General features: G+C 40.2%; 1 protein-coding gene across 3 annotated transcripts in view; it reads right to left on the bottom strand.

Annotated features, from left to right (window-relative positions):
* Nucleotides 1–5793: 5793 nt before the first annotated feature.
* LOC306934538 (uncharacterized protein) overlaps nt 5794–26050 on the bottom strand; it is a 44093-nt gene continuing 23836 nt past the window's right edge. Inside the window, exons 2-11 of one of the 3 annotated variants that reach the window (XM_079517144.1) lie at nt 14533–14658; nt 13697–13867; nt 13369–13482; nt 12477–12626; nt 11060–11158; nt 9930–10070; nt 8606–8731; nt 8069–8191; nt 6768–7412; nt 5794–6129 (exon numbers count right to left, since the gene is read on the bottom strand). In XM_079517144.1, the coding sequence (XP_079373270.1) occupies nt 5956–6129; nt 6768–7412; nt 8069–8191; nt 8606–8731; nt 9930–10070; nt 11060–11158; nt 12477–12626; nt 13369–13482; nt 13697–13867; nt 14533–14658 (1869 nt within the window). In that variant the 3' untranslated portion in view covers nt 5794–5955. The remainder of the gene's footprint in view (nt 6130–6767; nt 7413–8068; nt 8192–8605; nt 8732–9929; nt 10071–11059; nt 11159–12476; nt 12627–13368; nt 13483–13696; nt 13868–14532; nt 14659–26050) is intronic. The other 2 variants (XM_079517145.1, XM_079517142.1) reach the window with 2 other exon arrangements.

Below are 26050 nucleotides of genomic sequence, written 5' to 3'. Positions count from 1 at the left end.
ACTTGCTGGAAGGATGAGTGGAGGAAAAAAAACCATCCCGCAGTGCTTGCCCGTTCCATTGATTGAAAACATTGGACGTTCGCCTGACGCCCAGTGTTCAAAGAACGATCGTTCACGAAACCCCACAAATAAGCCCTTCAGACTTGGATGGTCAGAGCGGCGCGATTACATACAAAGTCAATTCAAAGACGAGAATTGCGCAAACGGGCGCGGCGCGACCTGCCGCGGTACAAACTGGACGAACCGAGGCGAATATATATTCAGGTCCGAACGCAGCTTATCCGACACAAATTAACTAATCTTTCTCAGCTGTACAATTTCACTGGAGCGCGCAGCGCGCATATCTAACTGCATGATGATCAGTCATGATCTACACAGACAGCCGACTCCCGACCCAAACACTGAGTGAAACTTAGTAAACGTGTTGTTTGATTAAACATGTGCCACGAAAAATAGCTTCCAAAGCTTGTTATGTTTGCATCGAGGAGGTAGCCTATGTGTCCATACCATACGTGAAAATAGCTGATCTACAAGCTCACAACGCGACGCGTTGTGAGCTTGTAGATCAGCTATTTTCAGCACGCAGAGATATGCAGGCTCTGAGAGCATTCCGAAACTTTTGCCTTCACAATAAAAGCATGCAGCTTTCACAAGTTGGCCCATAAAGACAAGGAAAAGGATTAAGAATTTGGTGGCATTTCACATTGCAAAAGATTTTTTCCAAAATGTAGAAATATTATAAGGAATTAATTTGGATAATGGTAATGAGATATTGTACAAATTGTCACTTTATTAATCCAAAAGGTTTGGACTGCATTTAATTTTCAACACAAAACCTTAAACTGACTTTCTGTGTGTGGAATATAAATATTGCCTTTATTGACTGAGTGACTTTGTGGTGGGTTGAAACCATCTACAGTGTTTTGAAGTATAACCAGGTAGGTTGCTGTTTTTTACACAGTGACCTTTGTAGGGGGTTTTATGATTCAAACCTTTAATGGTGGAAACCACTACATAAATAAATGGCGCCCGATGTGGGGGCATGATAAGATCATGTATTAATACCACGCTATACAAAGAAAAAAATGGTGCTACCTAATTTGTGGTGGCGCTACCAAATGAAAAGGTAGGTGGCACCAGTGCTACCTGTGAAAAAGTTAGTCTGGAGCCCTGCACACACGTCACGCACGCACACTCCTGTGAGTGCGTGTTAGATGGCTAGTGGTGAAACTTTTGATATTGAATTACATTATAATAAATAAAATAAACGGTATGGGTTTTTTAGTGATAGGCCTACATGATATAAACATATAGCCCATATCCCATACGTAAAAGTCCATCTATTTTGCTTGGTTAAAAAAATATTAATAATGCTAAAAAATAAATGGTTTTGGACATTCATCATTCAGCAATGATGTGAGTCTTCTTATAGCAATTCTAGGCTTCATATATTTTTTCAATAGTGCATAATGAGACGTTTTACACATTTGAATACATTGTCTATTTTAAAACCAGTATGGACACAATGTATGTTTAATAGCAGACATTGTATTGAACTGTAGGCTACTTTACTGTGCTTGTCTTTGGAAACTCTTAAAGTATTCAATCCAAAACCAATATGATAGAATCCGATCATCTTCAGACACATGTACTGTCTGCTGATGGACACTAGATGGCGTCCAAACAGCAGCTGATGTACACAGTGTTCCATCATTGCAGTTCACACAACTGATAACATTATGTGTAGTGCAACTACCTGAATGAAGCCCAGACACAATTACCTGAATGAAAACCAGACACAACTACCTGAATGAAACCCAGACACAACTACCTGAATGAAACCCAGACACAATTACCTGAATGAAACCCAGACACAACTACCTGAATGAAACCCAGACACAACTACCTGAATGAAACCCAGACACAACTACCTGAATGAAACCCAGACACAACTACCTGAATGAAACCCAGACACAACTACCTGAATGAAACCCAGACACAACTACCTGAATGAAACCCAGACACAACTACCTAATGAAACCCAGACACAACTACCTGAATGAAAGCCAGACACAACTACCTGAATGAAAGCCAGACACAACTACCTAAATGAAACCCAGACACAACTACCTGAATGAAACCCAGACACAACTACCTGAATGAAACCCAGACACAACTACCTGAATGAAACCCAGACACAACTACCTGAATGAAGCCCAGACACAACTACCTGAATGAAACCCAGACACAACTACCTGAATGAAACCCAGACACAACTACCTGAATGAAACCCAGACACAACTACCTGAATGAAGCCCAGACACAACTACCTGAATGAAACCCAGACACAACTACCTGAATGAAACCCAGACACAACTACCTGAATGAAACCCAGGCACAACTACCTGAATGAAACCCAGACACAACTACCTGAATGAAACCCAGACACAAAGAAATGTGCGGTACACCTGATTATCAATTTGTTTAACCCATTTTGGACTGAGGTCGATAAAAAAAAGGCTTCTAAATCCTAACATTTTTCTGAAAAACCCATGTTTCTATGTCAGTGGTGCTCAACCTTTTTCATGTCAAGGACCCCCAGAATTATCTCTATTGGGCCACGGACCCCCATCTCAATATGTAGTTCCAGGGACCCCCCAGAAGCAAATATTTTAGTTAAAAATGTTCGCTCTGAAATATATATTCATTGATTTGCGACACATTAACGATTTTTCAAAAATAGCAGACGTACAAGCTCGTAGCGCGCCACAAGTGGCGCGCTATGAGCTTGTAGATCTGCTATTTTTCAATAGCTAAATTATAACATGTTTAAAACACCAAAAGGGGTTCCCGCCCAAAATGGAATGTGCATACAATGTAATATTTAACTAATCACATGAAGGAAGCACACACGCACACATTTGCATGCCTATTACTTTCTTTTACTCAAGTGAAGTACTTTTTGTGCCCTTTGTTTTTAAGAAATCTGTCGCTATGGTAACGCAGAACACCAAGAGAAGTACACAAGAAACAAGACTGCAATTTATTTTCAAATGTAATTAAGACCTGATCAACATTCAAAGAGTGCTGTGACCATTCAAAAGGTGAGAAACAAAACCAAAACTGTTTCACTATTTGCCACTGTTGGGCTAACCAGACAATAAAACAATACAATTCACCAATTGCATTCTAAAGCTACATTTTGACAATTTTGATTTGTTACTGGGTTTGGTACAGGATATCAGGTTATCTAGGTTCCATCCTGGAGGCTAATCTTTCCGGTGATAAAATGGCGACCAACGTAATCAAAAAAGTCAACCAAAGAACAAGATTTCTTTACAGGATCTCTTCACTGGTCACGCCCTCGTACAAGGTTTCTTCGACTATGCATGCACCTCTTGGTACCACAGCACCTCAAAGGCCCTTAAAACAAGAATCCAGACTTCCCAAAACAAACTGGTAAGGCTCCTACTTGGCCTCACCCCCCTCACCCCTGCCCACTTTGACAGGCTGGAATGGCTTAGGGTCGACGACAGAGTACAGCATCTTGCAATGGGTCTGGTCCACAAGATTCGCTACACCACCAAGATACCCATGTACCTGTCTAAATACTTCCTTAATGTTAACGAAGTCCACACCCACAACACCAGAGGGAGTGCAATGAACCATGTGCAACCCAGATTCGGCACAAACAAGGGACTAAATTATTTACGCTCCTATGCCACCAAAATGTTGAACGCCCTACCAACAGTCATTAAGACATGCGAATCCCTTGACTCCTTCAAAACCGCTCTCAAAGGGCACCTACGGACGGCTGCAATTCGAAACTGGCCCCCGTAGAATCTGAATCCCCCCCCACCCTTTTCCCCCTCACTGTATATGTTTCTTTTCCCTTTTTTTTTACCTCCTTTATGATGAATTCCTGTTCTGTTCTTTGACTATATAGAAGTGTCTATTTGTACGTCTCTAAATGTTTTGATGAATTGAACAAGGTGGACCCTCTTGTAAACAATAGGAGGGCTGTGGGAAGTTCAGAAACCAGTCTGTGTCTCATAGGAGGGCTGTGGGCAGTTCAGAAACCAGTCTGTGTCTCATAGGAGCGCTGTGGGCAGTTCAGAAACCAGTCTGTCTCATAGGAGGGCTGTGGGCAGTTCAGAAACCAGTCTGTGTCTCATAGGAGGGCTGTGGGCAGTTCAGAAACCAGTCTGTGTCTCATAGGAGGGCTGTGGGCAGTTCAGAAACCAGTCTGTGTCTCATAGGAGGGCTGTGGGCAGTTCAGAAACCAGTCTGTGTCTCATAGGAGGGCAGTGGGCAGTTCAGAAACCAGTCTGTGTCTCATAGGAGGGCAGTGGGCAGTTCAGAAACCAGTCTGTGTCTCATAGGAGGGCAGTGGGCAGTTCAGAAACCAGTCTGTCTCATAGGAGGGCTGTGGGCAGTTCAGAAACCAGTCTGTGTCTCATAGGAGGGCTGTGGGCAGTTCAGAAACCAGTCTGTGTCTCATAGGAGGGCTGTGGGCAGTTCAGAAACCAGTCTGTGTCTCATAGGAGGGCAGTGGGCAGTTCAGAAACCAGTCTGTGTCTCATAGGAGGGCAGTGGGCAGTTCAGAAACCAGTCTGTGTCTCATAGGAGGGCAGTGGGCAGTTCAGAAACCAGTCTGTGTCTCATAGGAGGGCAGTGGGCAGTTCAGAAACCAGTCTGTGTCTCATAGGAGGGCAGTGGGCAGTTCAGAAACCAGTCTGTGTCTCATAGGAGGGCAGTGGGCAGTTCAGAAACCAGTCTGTGTCTCATAGGAGCGCTGTGGGCAGTTCAGAAACCAGTCTGTGTCTCATAGGAGGGCAGTGGGCAGTTCAGAAACCAGTCTGTCTCATAGGAGCGCTGTGGGCAGTTCAGAAACCCGTCCACCAGTGACATCATCGTTAGGCAGATGTTTTTTATATATTTAGATTGTATTATCGCATCACGATTATCGCATTGCAACTTTTCAGGAAAAAAAGCCCCTGCCGTTTCTATGAGCTTGGATTCCCCATCGATGATGTCACTGGTGGACTGCCCACAGCCCTCCTATGAGACACAGGCATTTTATAACGAACATTAGTGAGGACCAATTATATGAAGGTAGGTTGAAAAGTGGTGAAGTGGGCCTAACTCAGTCTGGGAAAATAATCCAAGATAAATCTGGAGGAGTTCTGTATGTTTTGTTCATTTCCTTGCAAAGCTTGTTTTTTTTGGGTTGCCTGTTATGTGACGACATTCCCAACTTAAAGCAGGTACCACCAGCAGTACAGCAGTTGTGAGGAACAGAACAAGTGGTTTATTTGTTCAATGGGGGAGAGATTTCATTTTACTTTATTTCTTAAAATTTTATAAATGTACTTTGCTATTTTTTGAGGCCTACAAAGCACCGCTAGCCGACTTGACGCCATAGGCCAGGGGTGGGCAACTGGCGGCCCGGGGGCCACATGCGGCCCCCACCTTCACTTAATGTGGCCCTCAGGTTAATGTCAGAATACTGATATAATATTGGTTTCAGCTGTTACAATTCCACAACATGCAAACATGACCCGCTTTAATTACTTCAGTCTAAATTAGTAGCTCATTGCTTCAACACAAGTATAATTAAAGGCATTTGAAATTACATAAAAATGGATTCCAATTCAAAAATAGCAAAAATGTAAGATTTCAATTCGAGTATAGCAAAAATAGCCGATCTACAAGCTCAAAACGTGTTGCACAGCGATGCGTTTTGAGCTTGTAGATCGGCTATTTTTGCTACGACAGTAATATATGGCCCTAGGGAGTGAGAGTGGAACTATAGTGGCCCTCTCCATCGTCAAAGTTGCCCACCCCTGCCATAGGCCTAGGCGGCTGCAGGGAACTGTTCTGTTCCGCTTGCATGCGGCACTCCCCCTTCTTCCCCCATAGCCTCCCCCTCTTCCAATGGTCCTAGTGCCTGCCTCATTTGAGGCTTCTTTTCCTCCAAATACCGGCTCGCGGCCCGCGCGGGGGGCCCACAGCCCGCGGGGGACTTGTCCCCCCCTTCCCCCCTGTTGGGGGGCCCGCAGCCCGCGGGAGACTTGTCCCCCCTGTCGGAGACGTACGTTCTCCTGCATCTCGTTGACCTTCATCATGCTGCATTATATATGAGAGAGAGAGAGGGGGAGAGAGGGAGAGAGAGAGAGAGAGAGAGAGAGAGAGAGAGAGAGAGAGAGAGAGAGAGAGAGAGAGGGGGGGAGAGAGAGAGAGAGAGAGAGGTTCAGTACTTACAACTTTTGAGAAAACAGCTTTGACAAAAGCTGTATTTTTATTTTTTGATAAAATAAATAAAAGACAGGTTGGAAATATAACCACACATAACCCATTTATAAGTCCTGTTCTTCTTACCCTTGTGGGTAAATAAATAACCATAATTGATTTACTTAATAGGTTAATAAATTACCAATTGCAAATTGAATTTGGGAAGTAACTTTTGTCACTGGTGTCACTTTTCACTCTAATTGTTCTGCCCTCTGTACTGTACTGTACTGTACTGTACTGTACTGTACTGTACTGTACTGTACTGTACTGTACTGTACTGTGTTTTCTTGTTTTTGTATTGTATGTTTTTGTACGGATACCTTTTACCACTTTTTAAGAGCCTGCTCAGGGACTACAGATTGAAATTAGCTTATGGCTAACTCTGGCCCATTTACATGGATTTGAAAAATGATGTGTTGATTAATGTGCATTGTCCCTGTTAAATAAAAAATAAAATAAAATAAAATAAATACCTGACTACTGGACCCAGGATGAGGATCAGCTGGATGATCAGGACTTGTGTCAGCGTCGGCGGCAGTCTCAGAAAGACCCGCCGTCCGCTGGAGGAAACTGCTGTCAAAGTCATGTTCGATGGATTTGAGTTTGCTCAGGGTTGAGGTAACGGACACGCAGACTCCCAGTCTGGACATCATATTCACTCTCTTTTTGGCCCCTCCGTGCCACAGGATCATGGAGTTGCGGAACATGGGTGCAGACATGTGGTCGCAACGTGCCTTAAGAAGGTTTGCCCCAGCCATCGCCATAGAGCGTTTCTTGGATGGATTCGAAGAGCTACCGCTCGCGGCTTCCAAAAAACTAAAGAAGGTCGGTGCCGTGGCCTTCCACTCCTTCATCAAATTCACCCATTTGAAGGCTTTCAACGCAGCTGGGCTGGTCCTGCGCATAATAGAGTTGAATTTAAAAGAAGAAAGGTTTCCGCACTCCTTGTTTACAAGCTTCATGACCTCTTTAACTACAATTTCACGACTGCCAGGATCTTCCATGATATTTCTCGGTATTGATTTGAAGCGGCCCTGAGACAAATTCCTAGCAACAGCCGCCTCCCATTGTCCTTTGAGAATTCTCGACCTCCGAATGGTGCCATATTCCACACTGACCTATAGTTAAACAACAGGTAAATAAGACAGACAAGATTATTACATAATTTACTGTGCAATTACAGCAGATGATAGAAAAACTACATTTGGTTCAGTGTTGATTTCGTCGACTAAAACTAAGACGGAAAATGTTCGTCGACTACCTTTTTTCACTGACGAAAACTAAATGGAAACTAAATGAAAACTAAGCTACGATGACTATAACTAAGACTAAATATAATGACAATTTCGTCAACAAATAAAAACTAGACTAAAATGTTAGGAAGTGACTAGTGGACAAGAGAACCAGTATAAGTCATTTTACACTTGGTTGCATGCTGAAAATAGCAGATCTACAAGCCCAACACGTGTCGCAGTGCGACGTGTTGTGAGCTTGTAGATCTGCTATTTTCAGCAAGTGTAAAAACACTCATTACGATGGCATCAAGGCCAACCAAAATACATTTTAGTTGACTAAATCAACTGTAGATTTAGTCGTGATATTAAGTCGACTAAAACTAGACTAACACTAAAACATTCCAGGTTGACTACAATGTGACTAAAACTAAATGAAAACTATTCAAGAGACTATGACTAAAACTAAAATCAAATTTTGCTGCCAAAAACTACATTTGGCTGTAAATACTGATTCTGTTGTTTGGGTATCACATACTCACCCTTGTAGACATTTTAGGCCTAAGCTGCTCTTCTGGAGGAGGACTCACACACGTTGACACGTCTGTCTGAGATGCTTCTTCGGTCTTGACAGAACTGGTCAAAGCGAGTCTGTCAACTATATGCTGCAAGTAGAAAGGGGGAAAACTAATAATCTTACAACTTTACAATATAGAGCGTCGCAGTCCCGCCCCCTACCAGGGCCCAGGAAATGATTCCCCGTTCATTTTCCTCATAGACATTTAGAGCGACATTTAGAGCGTCGCAGTCCCACCCCCTACCAGGGCCCAGGAAATGATTCCCCGTTCATTTTCCTCATAGACATTTCAAAAAGTATTTAAAAGTACCTTAATGGAAGCACAGCAAATACGGTGGGGGAGAATAAATCTTCATTAGCTGACGACTCTTAATATTTGCATAAAAATGTAAGCAAACATGCATACAGACAGACAGACAGACAGACAGACAGACAGACAGACAGACAGACAGACAGACAGACGGCAAGCTTTACTAGTAAATTATGAGAAATGAAACCTAACCTTAACTGTCAAAGGTGAAAGGACACCCGGAACTGATTGACTCATTGGTGGTGGTGCTTTAAGAGTGGAGGCAGGGTCGGGGACATCAGTCTGCATGCCTCGTGGACTTAGTGAGCTAACGGCACCCTGCAATGTGGACCAGAGGGAAGGAGCGAAGAAAGAGGGACGCAAACCAATAACTTGTTAATGAAACATACTCATAGCATTTACCCGGATTATCACAGTACGTTGTAATAATGCAAACAAGACATTCCCTCTTCTTTTCACATTTATTTCCGTGTTACTTCTGACTTTCACTCCTACCCAGTGGCGTGCACAGATAGACACTAGGGGTGCTAGAGCACCCCCTGCCCTTTTGGCAATGTGCCCTTTTGAAAAAAAAAAATATATATATATATATAATTATTAATTATTATTATTTTTATTTTTTTGTACAGTATGTGGACCATGGTGACATTGATCAATTCTTGATAAAAAGCTTCTAATATATTATTTAGGCCCCAAAATCTATAAATATCACACTATTAAGACAACCGGCCGGTTTCACGCGCTGCACAAGGTGCCCTTTTTTTCACTTGAGCACCTGCCCCTCTAAATGTCTGTGCACGCCACTGACCCCTGACACCTGCCCCTCTAAATGTCTGTGCACGCCACTGACCCCTGACCCCTGCCCCTCTAAATGTCTGTGCACGCCACTGACCCCTGACACCTGCCCCTCTAAATGTCTGTGCACGCCACTGACCCCTGACACCTGCCCCTCTAAATGTCTGTGCACGCCACTGCTCCTACCCCACAAGGCAAAGAGATGATTTTGAATTACCCTATTGTCGTACTTCCAAACATCAATCATTCATCAAATTTAGAGGCCCTCGTCTATGGAATTCCCGCCTAGATGCTTCACTTAAGTCCTCATTATCCTTGCCAATATTCAAGAAACCTCTAAAGAAATATCTTATTTTTTCCTCTCTGTAGATTACATGATTTACTTTGATGCGTTTATATTTTCTTTTGTGTTTTTTTGTGTTGTAATGTTTATTTCCCCTTTTTGTGCAGTCTCTGTGTTTTTATTTCTTTATTCCATACAGGAAAGGATTCCAAATAAGCCAGCTGGCTTCTTCCTTTCCTTGCATTGTATTTTTGCTTTTTGATATTGTCTATTTTTTATACTATGTGCTAAATAAATAAACCTAAAAACATTATGTCATACGATGACAGCTCATTTGACCCTGCAGGATTAATAAAAGGTCCACCTACACTATGTTCACCCATCTTTTTATTATTTCACGTCACCACTTAACCTTGGATCCATTGAGACGAAACTAACCTTAACTGTCTGAGATGAAAAGACAACAGGAACTGATGTCTTCTTTGGCTTTTCAAATGCAGAGGCTGCTGACGATGTCAAGACAGGCTTAGGGAGTTCAGCGACCGCCTGAGTCGCTCTTGCACCACCAAGCAAATAACGCTGCAATGTGGACAGGAAACAGGGCACTTGGACAAAATGGTGAAAATGGTAAATTTATATAGCGCCTTTATCCAAGGCGCTTTACATAGATTGTGCATTACATTCACCCATTCACACACACATTCATACACCGATGGCAGCTGAAACCATGCAAGGCACCAACCAGCACATCAGGAGCAATTAGGGGTTCAGAGTCTTGCTCAAGGACACTTCGACACTAACTCTGGGGGAGCCCGGGTTCGAACTGGCAACCTTGTGGTTACCATCCAGCCACTCTACTCCTGAGCCACCGCCGCCCCTGCAAAGGCTCGAATAACGCCATACATTTTAATTTAGATAGTTTTTCTCAATTCACTTTAAATTTCTCAACTGTGCCATCAAAACAGTTTAAACAAACATCTAAATGTGTAATATTTAAGAAATATGAATAGGCATAGCAGCCCTTGATTGTCCTCGCACAAACTAAAGAACCACATGCACATCAACTAAAAAGCCTAAAGTTCTGGTTTGAAGCGTTGAGCTAAGATTGATAAATGTGCCAAATAAACATAGATAGAGAAACCGTGACGCTGTCGTTTAGATCAGGGGTTCTCAACGTTTTTGGCCAGATACCCCCGGAAATGCTTTGGCAATGTCTCGGGACCCCCGCCCCGCCCCGCCCGACCCCCAATATAAATTGACTGCTACAATAACCTTAATAATAGAGACAATACACCATAAATAAATACTGAAACCAGATATAATCATTAGGAAGGTGTATGCATGTACTATGTGTACCATAGTCATCTTAATTTTCGATTTTCCATCCATTCAGTTGGGGGGGGGGGGGGGGGGGGAATAAAAAAAAGAATATATATATATATATTTTTTTGAAAAATAATTTGGGGACCCCCCCAAAATAATTTGGCGACCCTCCGAGGGGTCGCGACCCACGGGTTGAGAACCCCTGGTTTAGATCACATTCGTTAACATCAAGACCAGAAACTAACCTTGACTTTTCCTGAGGAGAAAAGGCAAAACACAGGGGTTGAAGTCACTGTGGGTGGTCTTAGGGATGTTTCTGTAGATCCATCTGACCATGTACCATGCTAGAAGTGAAAGGTGTTCAGCAAAAAGGGAGATATTGCGTGACCCATTAACACATTATAAAACATGCATCAAACACAGACAATCATCTGGCCAAACAACAATCGAACTTGCAAAAAAACAACTAAGGAAGGGTTGGCGCTGTATCCTTCCACAGCTGTATCAAATTCACACATAATGAAGGTTTTTATTGCAGAGTTGGGCTGATATTTCACATAATAGAATAGAAATGCAAAGCGGTAAGGCTGCACTTCTTCCATGCTTGTGTTACAGGTCTCAGTTGTAAGACCCATATGCAGATGACTTTTGCTGCTGGGAAGCCCTCCTATAGCCTGGCTAATAAGCCAGACTCAAATCACACTGTCGTGTGGTATTTGAGTCTGGAGATGCTGTGTATGGATCTTGTTTCCCGGGGGGCGGGTTCAAACATTTTCTCTTTGACGCAATTGGTCAGAGCTACTGTCAGTCAAAGGTCTCAAGCATTGAACGTCACTGTACCAAAGCCCGCCCATATTGCATACCGTGTCCCGATTGGCCACACCAGTTCTCTGGTGTAGGAAATGGGCGTACAATTGAGCCTCTCCAGACCGTAATCCGCCGGCAGGCAATTTTTTTTTGCCAATGGCTGATTCGGTCTGGCTTATTAGCCAGGCTAACCCTCCTATGCCACAAATCTGTTACAGGTCTCAGTTGTAACACCCATATGCAGATGAGTTTTGCTGCTAGGAAGCCCTCCTATGCCTGGTAAAACAGGAATAAAATAAACAGGTGACGACGGTGTTGTCCACCGGGAGGACGTAGAGCCTTCGTCCTACTCCGCTTAGCCCATAGAAGTACATCCAGTGACAATTATCACCCTCCGCGTCCAGCTTCCCACCCACAACCACGGGCCAATTGTGTTCGCATAGACGCCCGTCCGACAAATGCACCGCAGTGGATTCGAACCCACAAACTCTGTGTTGGTGGGCAGGGACTTTACCACTGCGCCACCCGGGCACCCTTCTTCATCTTTTTTGACACTTTTTCTATACATTATTAAACACTATTTTTATTCAAGACTGTCTGCCCAAAATGACACTCGTGGCAAAATGACGTAGGCAACGGAAATGCACCAGCAATGCTAGGACCTCACAGCATTCCATTTGGAGCGATACAGAAGGTTCCGAAACGATGTAATGTCGCCACAGAGGCATCGCCAAAAAGATTACATTTTATCTTAGCTACACAGGATGACTTTAAAGAACGGTTACAAAAATAGAATTTGTCTGCAATTAGCAAGTCTGTTGTTGGGGTATGAAATGAATTCTATGAAATACTTACGCTTTCAGAATGTTTAGGCTTTATGTCTGCAGGAGGAGCAACCAGGGGTGTTTGACACATGGAGGATGATGACATGTCTGACCAGGATGTAGTTACTGTAGTCGCAGTCATGGTGACAGTACTAGTGACAGCAAGTCTGCCAACTGCATGCTGCAAAGTGGAAAGGGAGAAAAGTAGAGCAAGGTTCTCCTAATCTGACAACAATCACAACTTTTGGAGAAAGTAACCTGATCCCTTGAGAGAGAGAGACAATAATCGTATTGTATTCCTTGCCGATAATTGTATCGATACAGAGGCTACCATATCGATACTGCAGGAAATGCTGTGACGTGGCTTGAAAAAAAACAACAACATCAGCATCGGTTTCTGCCCGACAGTTACGATATATTATGATTACATATTTTGCATTTATCCACCAAAACACATTTATTTTTATTTGCATGGGTGCGGCTTCAGTTCAGGTGGATCACCACCCATCAGGCAAATCAGGCATACTCAATGAACTGGTGGACGTGTCCACATAAAAACAACATTTTAACAGAAACTGTAAAGAAATTGGGGGGAAAAAATGAAAAAAAAATCTTCCTCATAATATAAATAACAATACCTGATGATCATGTTTAAAAATCACGGCACTCCATCTTTAAAATGTAATAAATATTTAAAATATATTTGTGAAAACATCGGCAATCGGTAGTCTACGACTAGAGTAAATTTAGGAGGACATGTGGTCATTATTCGAAATCAACGCGTATCACGATACATATCATATCGTGGCCTCTGTATCGTGATATGTATCGATCGTGAGTTTGTAGGCAACTAGCGGTTCGGGAGAGAGAGAGAGAGAGAGATCATTTTACTAATATATAAATTATGAGTTGAGTAACCTAACCTTAACTGTCCCAAGTGAAAAGTCAACAGGGACTGATGTCTTTGCTGGTGCTTTGGACGTGGAGGAAGGCTTAGGGACATCAGTCTGTGTTTCTCTTAGCTGGCTAATAGCACACTACAATAAAGACAAGAGGAGAGGGAAGGAAGAAGGAGAGAGGCCAGGTTTATTTGACTAATGAACAAATAAATAAAAACAGTGCCTTAGACATTTACCCATGGATTATTACATTGTAATAATGTCATGATGTCACTCGTCTTTTCAATCCTACCCTTTTTAAAATGTCATGTCACTCAACTGTGGAACCACTTAATAATAATCTAAAACTAACCTTAACTGTCTGAGGTGAAAAGGTAACAGGAACTGATGTCTTCTTCGTCAGTGCAGGCTTTGGGACTTCGGTCTGCGTACGGGCGGATGTCACTAGTGGCGGTGTAAAAGTGGAGGCAGGTGTAGGGACATCTGTCTGTGGGTGTTTTGCACTTAACCAGCTAACAGCACTCTGCAGTGTAGACGAGAGGGAGAGGGAGAGGGAAAGAGAGAAGCCACGATTATCGGACTAATAACATTAAAAATAGTAAAGAGCGATTGAGACATATCGGTACTTATTTGACCCATGGACCACCACTTGATGAGATTTAGCCTCTAAAACTCAAAACTAAAGAATATTTTGTTGTCACTGGATAAGATTTTGTCTACAATTCCATGCTTTTGGCAAACGTTTATCAAAATAACAATTCTTCTACATTCTCTAATAGTGTAAAATTAAACCAAATGGACCCGTACAGGTTAATTTGGTTTAATGTAATGCTCTCAAGAGTTAAAAATCACATCTGTGTGAAGTGAGAGACGCTAATATATTAAAGTCTAACTCATGTTGCTATGATTAGGTGAAAACAACGGTGTCAAAACAAACATTAAATTCTCTTTATTGTTAATGGCATTTAATGTTAGGTGTTAGGGGACAAGACGACGTACATTTTCCCTTCATTGTCAATGCCGTTTTTAAAACAAACATTGAACTAAAAACAAACATTAAACCTGCATATAGGAGGGGCCATTTGGTTAGAAACTCTCCATCATTTAGCTGGGGACCACCTGGAACCCCCTCAAGGACCACTGGTGGTCCCCGGACCACAGGTTGAAAGCCACTGATCTTAAACTAACCTTAACTGACTGAGGTGAAAAGGCAACAGGAACCGATGTCTTCGTTAACGCAGGACATGCAGAGGTCCCTGGCGATGTCACGGCAGGCTTCGGGACTTCGGCCCGTCTTGCTCCAAGCAGACACTGCTATGTGGACAGGACAGGAGACCGCAGGGTCAAGGGCACGGATCAAATAACTCTAAATTGTGTTGTTTTTCTCAATTAATTTACTATTCGCTAAACTACTGATTGTGGTTTGAAAACAGTAACCACCAGACAACTGGCCTTGACTTTCACTGGGTTAAAAAACACAGTACAGGGGTTGAAATGTTGTACATTTCCCATGTGCATTTCCCATTAGTTAGTTAGTTAGTCCATTTAAAAAAATACTATTTGAAATGTCTATGGGGAAAAATGCATGGGGAATTATTTCCTGGGCCTGTCGCCGTCATGAAAGGGGGGCGGGACTGCGATGCTCTATATGGGAATGCCCATATTCGGAGATCCCTGATGTCATCAGAGTAGTCTATATATACTGCTGCACCATACACCATGTGGCCACTGGGGGCGCTAGTGAGTAATTGATGTTAATTTATGTTAATTTATTCATACATTCCATACATTCCATACATTCCATACATTCCATAATCATATTGTATATATCATAAAATCATATTATATTATAATTATTATTATTATTATTATTATAATCGTTTTATTTATGTATGTGATGTATTGCCATGCTTTTTGTTATTGCTTATTATAAATCGCTCTGGATTAAGAGCTTAAGTGTTTTTTACATTAAGTACTTAAATCTGTCCCTATCTCTCCCTATCTCTCTGTGTCCCCTTTGCGTGCGTGTTTTTCATGAAGGGGGGTGTCCCACAGATCAGACAGACATGCAGGCTCCAGGTGTGAATAGAACAATAGAAAGTTTAGATTAACCTCTGGTGGGGGCCAGGGGGTGGGGGATCCCTTATCTTTTAGAAGTGCCAGGTGCAGTTGTAAACCCCTCCCCCCTCAAAACATCTGTTTGTTGTGTTAATGTGTTAATTAGATATAGTTAAAACCGGGGGGTGGGGGTCCCCTTCTCTTTTGAAAGTGACAGTTGACAGGTGACAGGTACCAGGTGACAGGTGACAGGTGACCGATGACAGCAGCTGACCGCTGACAGGAAAACACACAGCTTGTGTGTTGGTTTAGCCCTAACATTGCAATTTCCAGGCGCATATATACGTTGGAATATTGGGTGTACAGTAGGTGTACACTATTGAGTATAGGTATGGAAAAATAAAAAGTATGAATAAATTATGCAAATTTAAAAAATAAAATGAATTTAAGCAAAACTTATAATGAAAAAATAAAAAAATAAAAATAGAAAATAAAAAACTTAAAGCTTAAAGTTAAAAAAGTTACAAAACAAAGTTAAAAGTTAAAAAACTTAAACAAATAAAGAAAAGGAGACAAATGAAAAAATCAAGAACTTTTAGTGTAAATGTGGTTTCTCAATTGTACTGCCTATGTACGTGTGAGCTTGGGTGTTGTAGATGCCGCAAATATGTTCGAAAAGGTTTGTACATTGGTTAGTTAGAGGGGGTGGTCTACTGTGTGGGTGGGGTGTGTATGGGGGTTGGTCTACTATGTGTAGGTGTAGTCTAGTGTAAATGTGGCGTATAGCTGGTACTGCAGGTTTAAACATCAGATTGGTCTGCTGTCTAGCTTTTCTTTTTTGTCTAACAGATTTGTCCATTTTATGGTGTAATTCCATTTTTGACCCATAGACTATGGATCTAATATTGTAGGTGTAATTCCTCATACAGCCACTACAGACCTGTAGGGGGTTTCAGCCTCCTAGTGCAATTCATCTATTTATTTCTCGTCCCATTTGGTTCAGAGGACACCCCCATCCATGGGCCCTACAAGGGGGGTGTAATACCAGTTTTGGCCCATAGACTATGGATTTGAGCATCTCATCTGTGTAATACCGGTTAACACCACTACACCCCGATGACTGTATGCCTATATGGCTGCATTGTGCATGTGCGGAACCACAAAGGGTGTAATATCAGGTTTGCCCCATAGGCTGTGAATTTAAGTAATGTAGGTGTAATTCAGATATACCCCATAGGCTCAATACATACATGAAGGGGGTTATACTTAGCTTGAATATTGACCGGTGTAAATCTAGCCTGTGTAGCCTATCTGTGAACAATTACACAACATACAGAATAGTATGAGAGCCATAGGTGTTTACGATTATTTGTACGCAGTAACTGTCAGTTTTTACAGTATTACATGGATCCAATATTCTCTGCTATTATTTGGTATCCTTCAGATATGATGAGGCTCTTACATGTAACATATCTGTCCTCTCTAATTATATTACAATATGGTTATGTTATGCTCATAGGGAACAGTGGTTCGAGCAGTAATTATTGTCTGAAGACATTGTATGATCAGGTTATTAACCAAACATTACAGGTAGTACATCATAACCCCATATGGTCTAGTGGTTTAGGATGCTTGGAGTATAGCCATGAGACCAAAGTTCGACTCTTGGTGTGGGAAATATAAGTATATGTTTTCAATTATAGTGAAAGTTAATGATATCCACCTAGTGGGGAATTTCTATAGAGGTTGATCAACCAGTCATGCAAACGATTTCAGCACCATAGACAGCATTATGCCCCTATTGTTAGGACTGTTAGTACACCTTATGTAGACACAGAACTCTATAGTGCATACGTATTGGTTCATCATACAGATATTCCACTGATGGATTGATGGTAGGTTACTAGTTAGCGTATGATTCATGTTGATAATCTTGTGAAAAATGTGATTTTTACGGGGGTGCATATGGTAAAATGCCTAAATTGTAAATTGTGAACTACATAACAATACTATTTACAGCATCACATACACAAAAATGATACAAAAACAAACAACAATCATACAACAGCAGAAAAACAAGACAAAAATGACACAAAGCAAACAGCAAAAACATAACACAGCAACAATACGAAACAAAATCAAAAGGCTACACACCAGACAAGACAATATGTAAAAACATATGTGATAAAAACACAAAACAAAATCAAAAACTGTACAAAACACAATATGTAACAAACATATGTGATAAAAACACGAAACAAAATCAAAAACTGGACACAACACAACAAAACAAACTTTTTCAAAACACAACACAAACAAAAAATACTAAAACAGAAATAAATAAACTACACAGCAGACAAAACAAGACAAAAACAAAAACTTTTTCAAAACAAAAACACAAAACACACATTAAACAAACATCATGACACAAAAACAAAACAAAAATTATACAACAGCAGAAAACAAAACAAAAATGATACAAAGCAAACAGCAAAAAACATAACACAGCAACAATACGAAACAAAATCTAACGGCTACACACAAAACAAGACAATATGTAAAAACATATGTGATAAAAACACAAAACAAAATCAAAAACTGGACAAAACACAACAAAACAAAAACTTGACAAACCACAACACAAACAAAAAATACTAAAACAGAAATAAATAAACTACACAGCAGACAAAACGAGACAAAAACAAAAACTGGACAAAACACAACAAAACAAAAACTTGACAAAACACAACACAAACAAAAAATACTAAAACAGAAATAAATAAACTACACAGCAGACAAAACAAAAACTTGACAAAGCACAACACCACAAAAACTGGACAAAACACAACAAACAAAAATACTAAAACAAAAATAAATAAATAAACTACACAGCAGACAACACAACAAAAATAATAATAACTTGACATGAAGTATATGACTAAACGTGTAGCTAGATGGAATAGTGGGGTATACACAGACATGACCCGCTACCCATACATGTCCAGATCAGGCGGTTATAGCACCACCAGCAGGTGGTTTTTGCTAAAACCCATTTTATTTTGGAACAAAATGGTTCAAATCATCAGATACCCTCCATGCCTAAGAAGAAAGGGACTATAATGTAGCACATTATAGTGCTATCATGAGGTCCACAACCTGCCAGGGCCTGTTTTTTATCTAGTATCTAGTCTAGTTTCATCTATATAGTTGTATCTAGTACACAAGATCTTGCTCAATATTACAAATTATTTACAATTTTTATTTTTATTTGTAATGATAAGATGTTGTTTTTTGGAGAAAACGTATAATTCCTACACAGGCATGGGTTATCGATGTATACAAAAACATCTACTTGGATCAATTATCCTGGAATTATTTTTACTTCTAAGATTATATTCCTGAAAAAGTTGCTAAACTCTGTTGTTAAATGCTAAACGCCTATTGTTTTTAGATCTACAGTGATCTGTATAGATAGTGTAGTCAGAACAAATCACTAGTTGTCAGTGATAGACAGTAAATCCTTCATCATCAATCACCAGACACTTTTGACTCATTCACTCAGTTGTTCTCTCTTCCACTATATTATGACTAGTACATTATTCAACCAATACCAATAACTATTAACTAATAACTATTTTGCAACTAAATTTGGAAAAATTGTTAATTTCAGTTATTTTATCATTTTTTCAGACATACTCTCTATCCATTTTTGTAACTGTGCAAACCTCTGTAGTGGTAAAAGACCCCCACACTTCACCATTTTCCCCCTGGTGGGTAGATAATTACACAGCCAACAGATCCCTAACAGCATCCTAACAGCATCCTCCATCTGATTTCACGAGCCAAAGGCCTATAGGGTCTATCAGAGATACAGGACCCTGTGGTCACAGGGGTCTGGTATAGTCCTACCATGAGCCCACAACCTGACAGGGCCTATTTTTATGGCAGGGTCTAGTTCCATCTATATAGTTGTATCTAGTACACAAGCTTTTTACATACACAAATTAACCTCAGTGACATATCCAACACTCATTTACCAGTACATGCTGGTTAAACTAAATCACTAGTCACTAAATTGATCCATAGGGGGTATTGCACGGAAAAAAAGCACACACCTATGGCATGAAATCTAATGTGGAACACCTTATCTTAACATCTTAGTCAAAATAATAGGCTAAATCATCATAATAGTTCTCAATCCTGGCTGAGGGTAGTAGGTAAATTAGGGCACTAGATAATTTGCTCACCCCAAAGTTGCTGTGAAACTTCACAATATACAATAAATATATATATATATTTATGTCAGGGTCCTAGTAAAATATAGTGTAAGGGGTGCATTGGGGTAAATAAATAGGCATTTTCAGTTTATAAAGACCTAAAGAGCCTTGAAGATACTGTATTAATTGTTAAAGCTCTGCATAATATAGACCCAAATACCACTTATTGCACACTAAGGGTTGGTTGTTTTAATGATAGACATCATATTTCTGACTTTTGACACCCTGATATATGACTTGGGTACTCTGTCACAACTGGGTCAATACAAAATATACCAATTATGTACAGATTTTTGGTGTCTCTGCATCTTTACACAAAAATATTATAGCGTTAGGCGTGATGAAGACGATCATTGTATGAATTCTATCAGGGGTTTTCTAGAGGAAGTTTTGAAAAGAGTCAACAAGTTGGCACATTAAACTTGAAAATACTACATTCAAGGTGTTTATGGTTGGGCAAGGGTCACAATTTCAGACAAAATTACTCCCCTCATCACAGGGGAACACAGTCATGTGGACACAGTCACTGTACGTTTTACATACATAAACTATGTTGTTCATGGTGTGAATAAAAATATTATACAATGAGTCACTAATATGACTTAATATAATACCCCTTTTGACTAGACCCCACCACTCTTTGTATCACCAAATTCTTCTATTGTTGTCTATTCTACACACAAAGTATGAAGTGAAATGCTAAACCCCACAAAAGAGACTGACCCCTAAACCAAGCCAAGATACCAGAGCTGTTTCATAAAACAGATACTGATGTTAAACACATACAATGTTGCAGAAATGATTTGCACTAACAAAATATACACATTTTTATGATTGCATATTTTATTACGACTGCATATTTAGGAATATTCACAGTAGTCACTGTAGATGGTACACAATATCAGACCAATATTTGTCTCAATACAGTACATACAACATACAATGTGTACTATGTAATAATACGAGGGCGGAAAACTGTATGCAATATATGCAACTATACAATTGTTTCATTATATGCATAACTTATACGTGCCGCATTAGCTATATCTTAGATTTTTGTGTGTATATAGGGTAAATCCTTCAACTCATTTAGGTACGATTCACAGATTTTATGGATTCTGGACACTGGTGCTACAACTCCGTGAGTTTCCAACACCTGCACGAGTCCTGGTAGAAATGCATCAGTCCATAGCTTGTTCGTTAAATCTTTAAAATGATTGTAGAAGTAATATCTAGGTGTATCACCCAAGCACGGGTGTTCGGTTTGGCTAGAATGGTTTATCTGACAACCGTAGCAACTTTCTCTCATCTGTTCAGTTATAGCCTTTTCGAGTAGTTGCACAATTCGTATTTTCATAATATCTATATGTACTGTGCTGATCACCCCGTCATTCTCATCCATAGTCAGGGGCAAATTCACTGGGGATGGCGTCGAAAGCACTGTTGATGTGGTTGGAGTGTCATGGGGAATGGGTGAATTTGGGGATAATAGGTCTACCCTCTCAAAAAATTCAGCGTCCCCCTTATCATAGCCCCAAAATGCCCTCTCATCATATTCAGTGTCTTTGTCCGTATCATCATACTCATCGTCATTGTCCGTATCCCCAATACTGTTGGGATTCCACCATGATGGGGCCTCATACACAGCCCGCCGGGGGTCCATCCACCAAGCTTTGTCTCCTCCACTTGAGCTGGATTCTCCCAGTGAAAAAGTAGAGTCCTCCATGGTGAATGATCAATGATCATATCACAATTATACACAGAGTATAAGGTAGAGGTTGCGGAGTTCGCCTTTTTACCTATAGTGTAGGAGGGGTGGCGTAGTAGCTACATATGTTGGTGCGTCATTTTCCAGGCTGTCATCAGGCATTGAGAATAATGTTGCACCAGCTGGTTTGGGTACATTTATGTTGCGGGGTTTATCCAGATCTATGCGCTGCGGCTTCTTTGCAAAGGGATAGGTCAATGACAATACATGACGGACCCTTGTAAGGTGTGCCTCCAACAGTAATGCCTTTCTACACTCTTTTGCTCTGGCGAAAAAAATATTGATTAATTTCAACACATCTTGTAACAACCATACATCTCCTGCATGAAATGCTATATGGATCGGGAAGTATTTCTCTTTATCCATCATAGTTTTCGGTTTTTCAGGAGGGCCCTGGTGAGACTGCGATCTCACCAACAGCCACAAATTTGATCTTGAGCAGTCGACAAGGATATTAGAGCTAGATACGACTGCTCAAGATCAAATTTGTGGCTGTTGGTGAGATCGCAGTCTCACCAGGGCCCTCCTGAAAAAACGAAAACTATGATAGATAAAGAGAAATACTTCCCGATCCATATAGCATTTCATGCAGGAGATTTATGGTTGTTACAAGATGTGTTGAAATTAATCAATATTTTTTTCGCCAGAGCAAAAGAGTGTAGAAAGGCATTACTGTTGGAGGCACACCTTACAAGGGTCCGTCATGTATTGTCATTGACCTATCCCTTTGCAAAGAAGCCGCAGCGCATAGATCTGGATAAACCCCGCAACATAAATGTACCCAAACCAGCTGGTGCAACATTATTCTCAATGCCTGATGACAGCCTGGAAAATGACGCACCAACATATGTAGCTACTACGCCACCCCTCCTACACTATAGGTAAAAAGGCGAACTCCGCAACCTCTACCTTATACTCTGTGTATAATTGTGATATGATCATTGATCATTCACCATGGAGGACTCTACTTTTTCACTGGGAGAATCCAGCTCAAGTGGAGGAGACAAAGCTTGGTGGATGGACCCCCGGCGGGCTGTGTATGAGGCCCCATCATGGTGGAATCCCAACAGTATTGGGGATACGGACAATGACGATGAGTATGATGATACGGACAAAGACACTGAATATGATGAGAGGGCATTTTGGGGCTATGATAAGGGGGACGCTGAATTTTTTGAGAGGGTAGACCTATTATCCCCAAATTCACCCATTCCCCATGACACTCCAACCACATCAACAGTGCTTTCGACGCCATCCCCAGTGAATTTGCCCCTGACTATGGATGAGAATGACGGGGTGATCAGCACAGTACATATAGATATTATGAAAATACGAATTGTGCAACTACTCGAAAAGGCTATAACTGAACAGATGAGAGAAAGTTGCTACGGTTGTCAGATAAACCATTCTAGCCAAACCGAACACCCGTGCTTGGGTGATACACCTAGATATTACTTCTACAATCATTTTAAAGATTTAACGAACAAGCTATGGACTGATGCATTTCTACCAGGACTCGTGCAGGTGTTGGAAACTCACGGAGTTGTAGCACCAGTGTCCAGAATCCATAAAATCTGTGAATCGTACCTAAATGAGTTGAAGGATTTACCCTATATACACACAAAAATCTAAGATATAGCTAATGCGGCACGTATAAGTTATGCATATAATGAAACAATTGTATAGTTGCATATATTGCATACAGTTTTCCGCCCTCGTATTATTACATAGTACACATTGTATGTTGTATGTACTGTATTGAGACAAATATTGGTCTGATATTGTGTACCATCTACAGTGACTACTGTGAATATTCCTAAATATGCAGTCGTAATAAAATATGCAATCATAAAAATGTGTATATTTTGTTAGTGCAAATCATTTCTGCAACATTGTATGTGTTTAACATCAGTATCTGTTTTATGAAACAGCTCTGGTATCTTGGCTTGGTTTAGGGGTCAGTCTCTTTTGTGGGGTTTAGCATTTCACTTCATACTTTGTGTGTAGAATAGACAACAATAGAAGAATTTGGTGATACAAAGAGTGGTGGGGTCTAGTCAAAAGGGGTATTATATTAAGTCATATTAGTGACTCATTGTATAATATTTTTATTCACACCATGAACAACATAGTTTATGTATGTAAAACGTACAGTGACTGTGTCCACATGACTGTGTTCCCCTGTGATGAGGGGAGTAATTTTGTCTGAAATTGTGACCCTTGCCCAACCATAAACACCTTGAATGTAGTATTTTCAAGTTTAATGTGCCAACTTGTTGACTCTTTTCAAAACTTCCTCTAGAAAACCCCTGATAGAATTCATACAATGATCGTCTTCATCACGCCTAACGCTATAATATTTTTGTGTAAAGATGCAGAGACACCAAAAATCTGTACATAATTGGTATATTTTGTATTGACCCAGTTGTGACAGAGTACCCAAGTCATATATCAGGGTGTCAAAAGTCAGAAATATGATGTCTATCATTAAAACAACCAACCCTTAGTGTGCAATAAGTGGTATTTGGGTCTATATTATGCAGAGCTTTAACAATTAATACAGTATCTTCAAGGCTCTTTAGGTCTTTATAAACTGAAAATGCCTATTTATTTACCCCAATGCACCCCTTACACTATATTTTACTAGGACCCTGACATAAATATATATATATATTTATTGTATATTGTGAAGTTTCACAGCAACTTTGGGGTGAGCAAATTATCTAGTGCCCTAATTTACCTACTACCCTCAGCCAGGATTGAGAACTATTATGATGATTTAGCCTATTATTTTGACTAAGATGTTAAGATAAGGTGTTCCACATTAGATTTCATGCCATAGGTGTGTGCTTTTTTTCCGTGCAATACCCCCTATGGATCAATTTAGTGACTAGTGATTTAGTTTAACCAGCATGTACTGGTAAATGAGTGTTGGATATGTCACTGAGGTTAATTTGTGTATGTAAAAAGCTTGTGTACTAGATACAACTATATAGATGGAACTAGACCCTGCCATAAAAATAGGCCCTGTCAGGTTGTGGGCTCATGGTAGGACTATACCAGACCCCTGTGACCACAGGGTCCTGTATCTCTGATAGACCCTATAGGCCTTTGGCTCGTGAAATCAGATGGAGGATGCTGTTAGGATGCTGTTAGGGATCTGTTGGCTGTGTAATTATCTACCCACCAGGGGGAAAATGGTGAAGTGTGGGGGTCTTTTACCACTACAGAGGTTTGCACAGTTACAAAAATGGATAGAGAGTATGTCTGAAAAAATGATAAAATAACTGAAATTAACAATTTTTCCAAATTTAGTTGCAAAATAGTTATTAGTTAATAGTTATTGGTATTGGTTGAATAATGTACTAGTCATAATATAGTGGAAGAGAGAACAACTGAGTGAATGAGTCAAAAGTGTCTGGTGATTGATGATGAAGGATTTACTGTCTATCACTGACAACTAGTGATTTGTTCTGACTACACTATCTATACAGATCACTGTAGATCTAAAAACAATAGGCGTTTAGCATTTAACAACAGAGTTTAGCAACTTTTTCAGGAATATAATCTTAGAAGTAAAAATAATTCCAGGATAATTGATCCAAGTAGATGTTTTTGTATACATCGATAACCCATGCCTGTGTAGGAATTATACGTTTTCTCCAAAAAACAACATCTTATCATTACAAATAAAAATAAAAATTGTAAATAATTTGTAATATTGAGCAAGATCTTGTGTACTAGATACAACTATATAGATGAAACTAGACTAGATACTAGATAAAAAACAGGCCCTGGCAGGTTGTGGACCTCATGATAGCACTATAATGTGCTACATTATAGTCCCTTTCTTCTTAGGCATGGAGGGTATCTGATGATTTGAACCATTTTGTTCCAAAATAAAATGGGTTTTAGCAAAAACCACCTGCTGGTGGTGCTATAACCGCCTGATCTGGACATGTATGGGTAGCGGGTCATGTCTGTGTATACCCCACTATTCCATCTAGCTACACGTTTAGTCATATACTTCATGTCAAGTTATTATTATTTTTGTTGTGTTGTCTGCTGTGTAGTTTATTTATTTATTTTTGTTTTAGTATTTTTGTTTGTTGTGTTTTGTCCAGTTTTTGTGGTGTTGTGCTTTGTCAAGTTTTTGTTTTGTCTGCTGTGTAGTTTATTTATTTCTGTTTTAGTATTTTTTGTTTGTGTTGTGTTTTGTCAAGTTTTTGTTTTGTTGTGTTTTGTCCAGTTTTTGTTTTTGTCTCGTTTTGTCTGCTGTGTAGTTTATTTATTTCTGTTTTAGTATTTTTTGTTTGTGTTGTGGTTTGTCAAGTTTTTGTTTTGTTGTGTTTTGTCCAGTTTTTGATTTTGTTTTGTGTTTTTATCACATATGTTTTTACATATTGTCTTGTTTTGTGTGTAGCCGTTAGATTTTGTTTCGTATTGTTGCTGTGTTATGTTTTTTGCTGTTTGCTTTGTATCATTTTTGTTTTGTTTTCTGCTGTTGTATAATTTTTGTTTTGTTTTTGTGTCATGATGTTTGTTTAATGTGTGTTTTGTGTTTTTGTTTTGAAAAAGTTTTTGTTTTTGTCTTGTTTTGTCT

This window comes from Electrona antarctica, assembly GCF_951216825.1.
Source record: "Electrona antarctica genome assembly, chromosome: 12".
Taxonomy (NCBI): Eukaryota; Metazoa; Chordata; class Actinopteri; order Myctophiformes; family Myctophidae; genus Electrona; species Electrona antarctica.
This window is presented reverse-complemented; position numbering and strand designations above follow the sequence as displayed.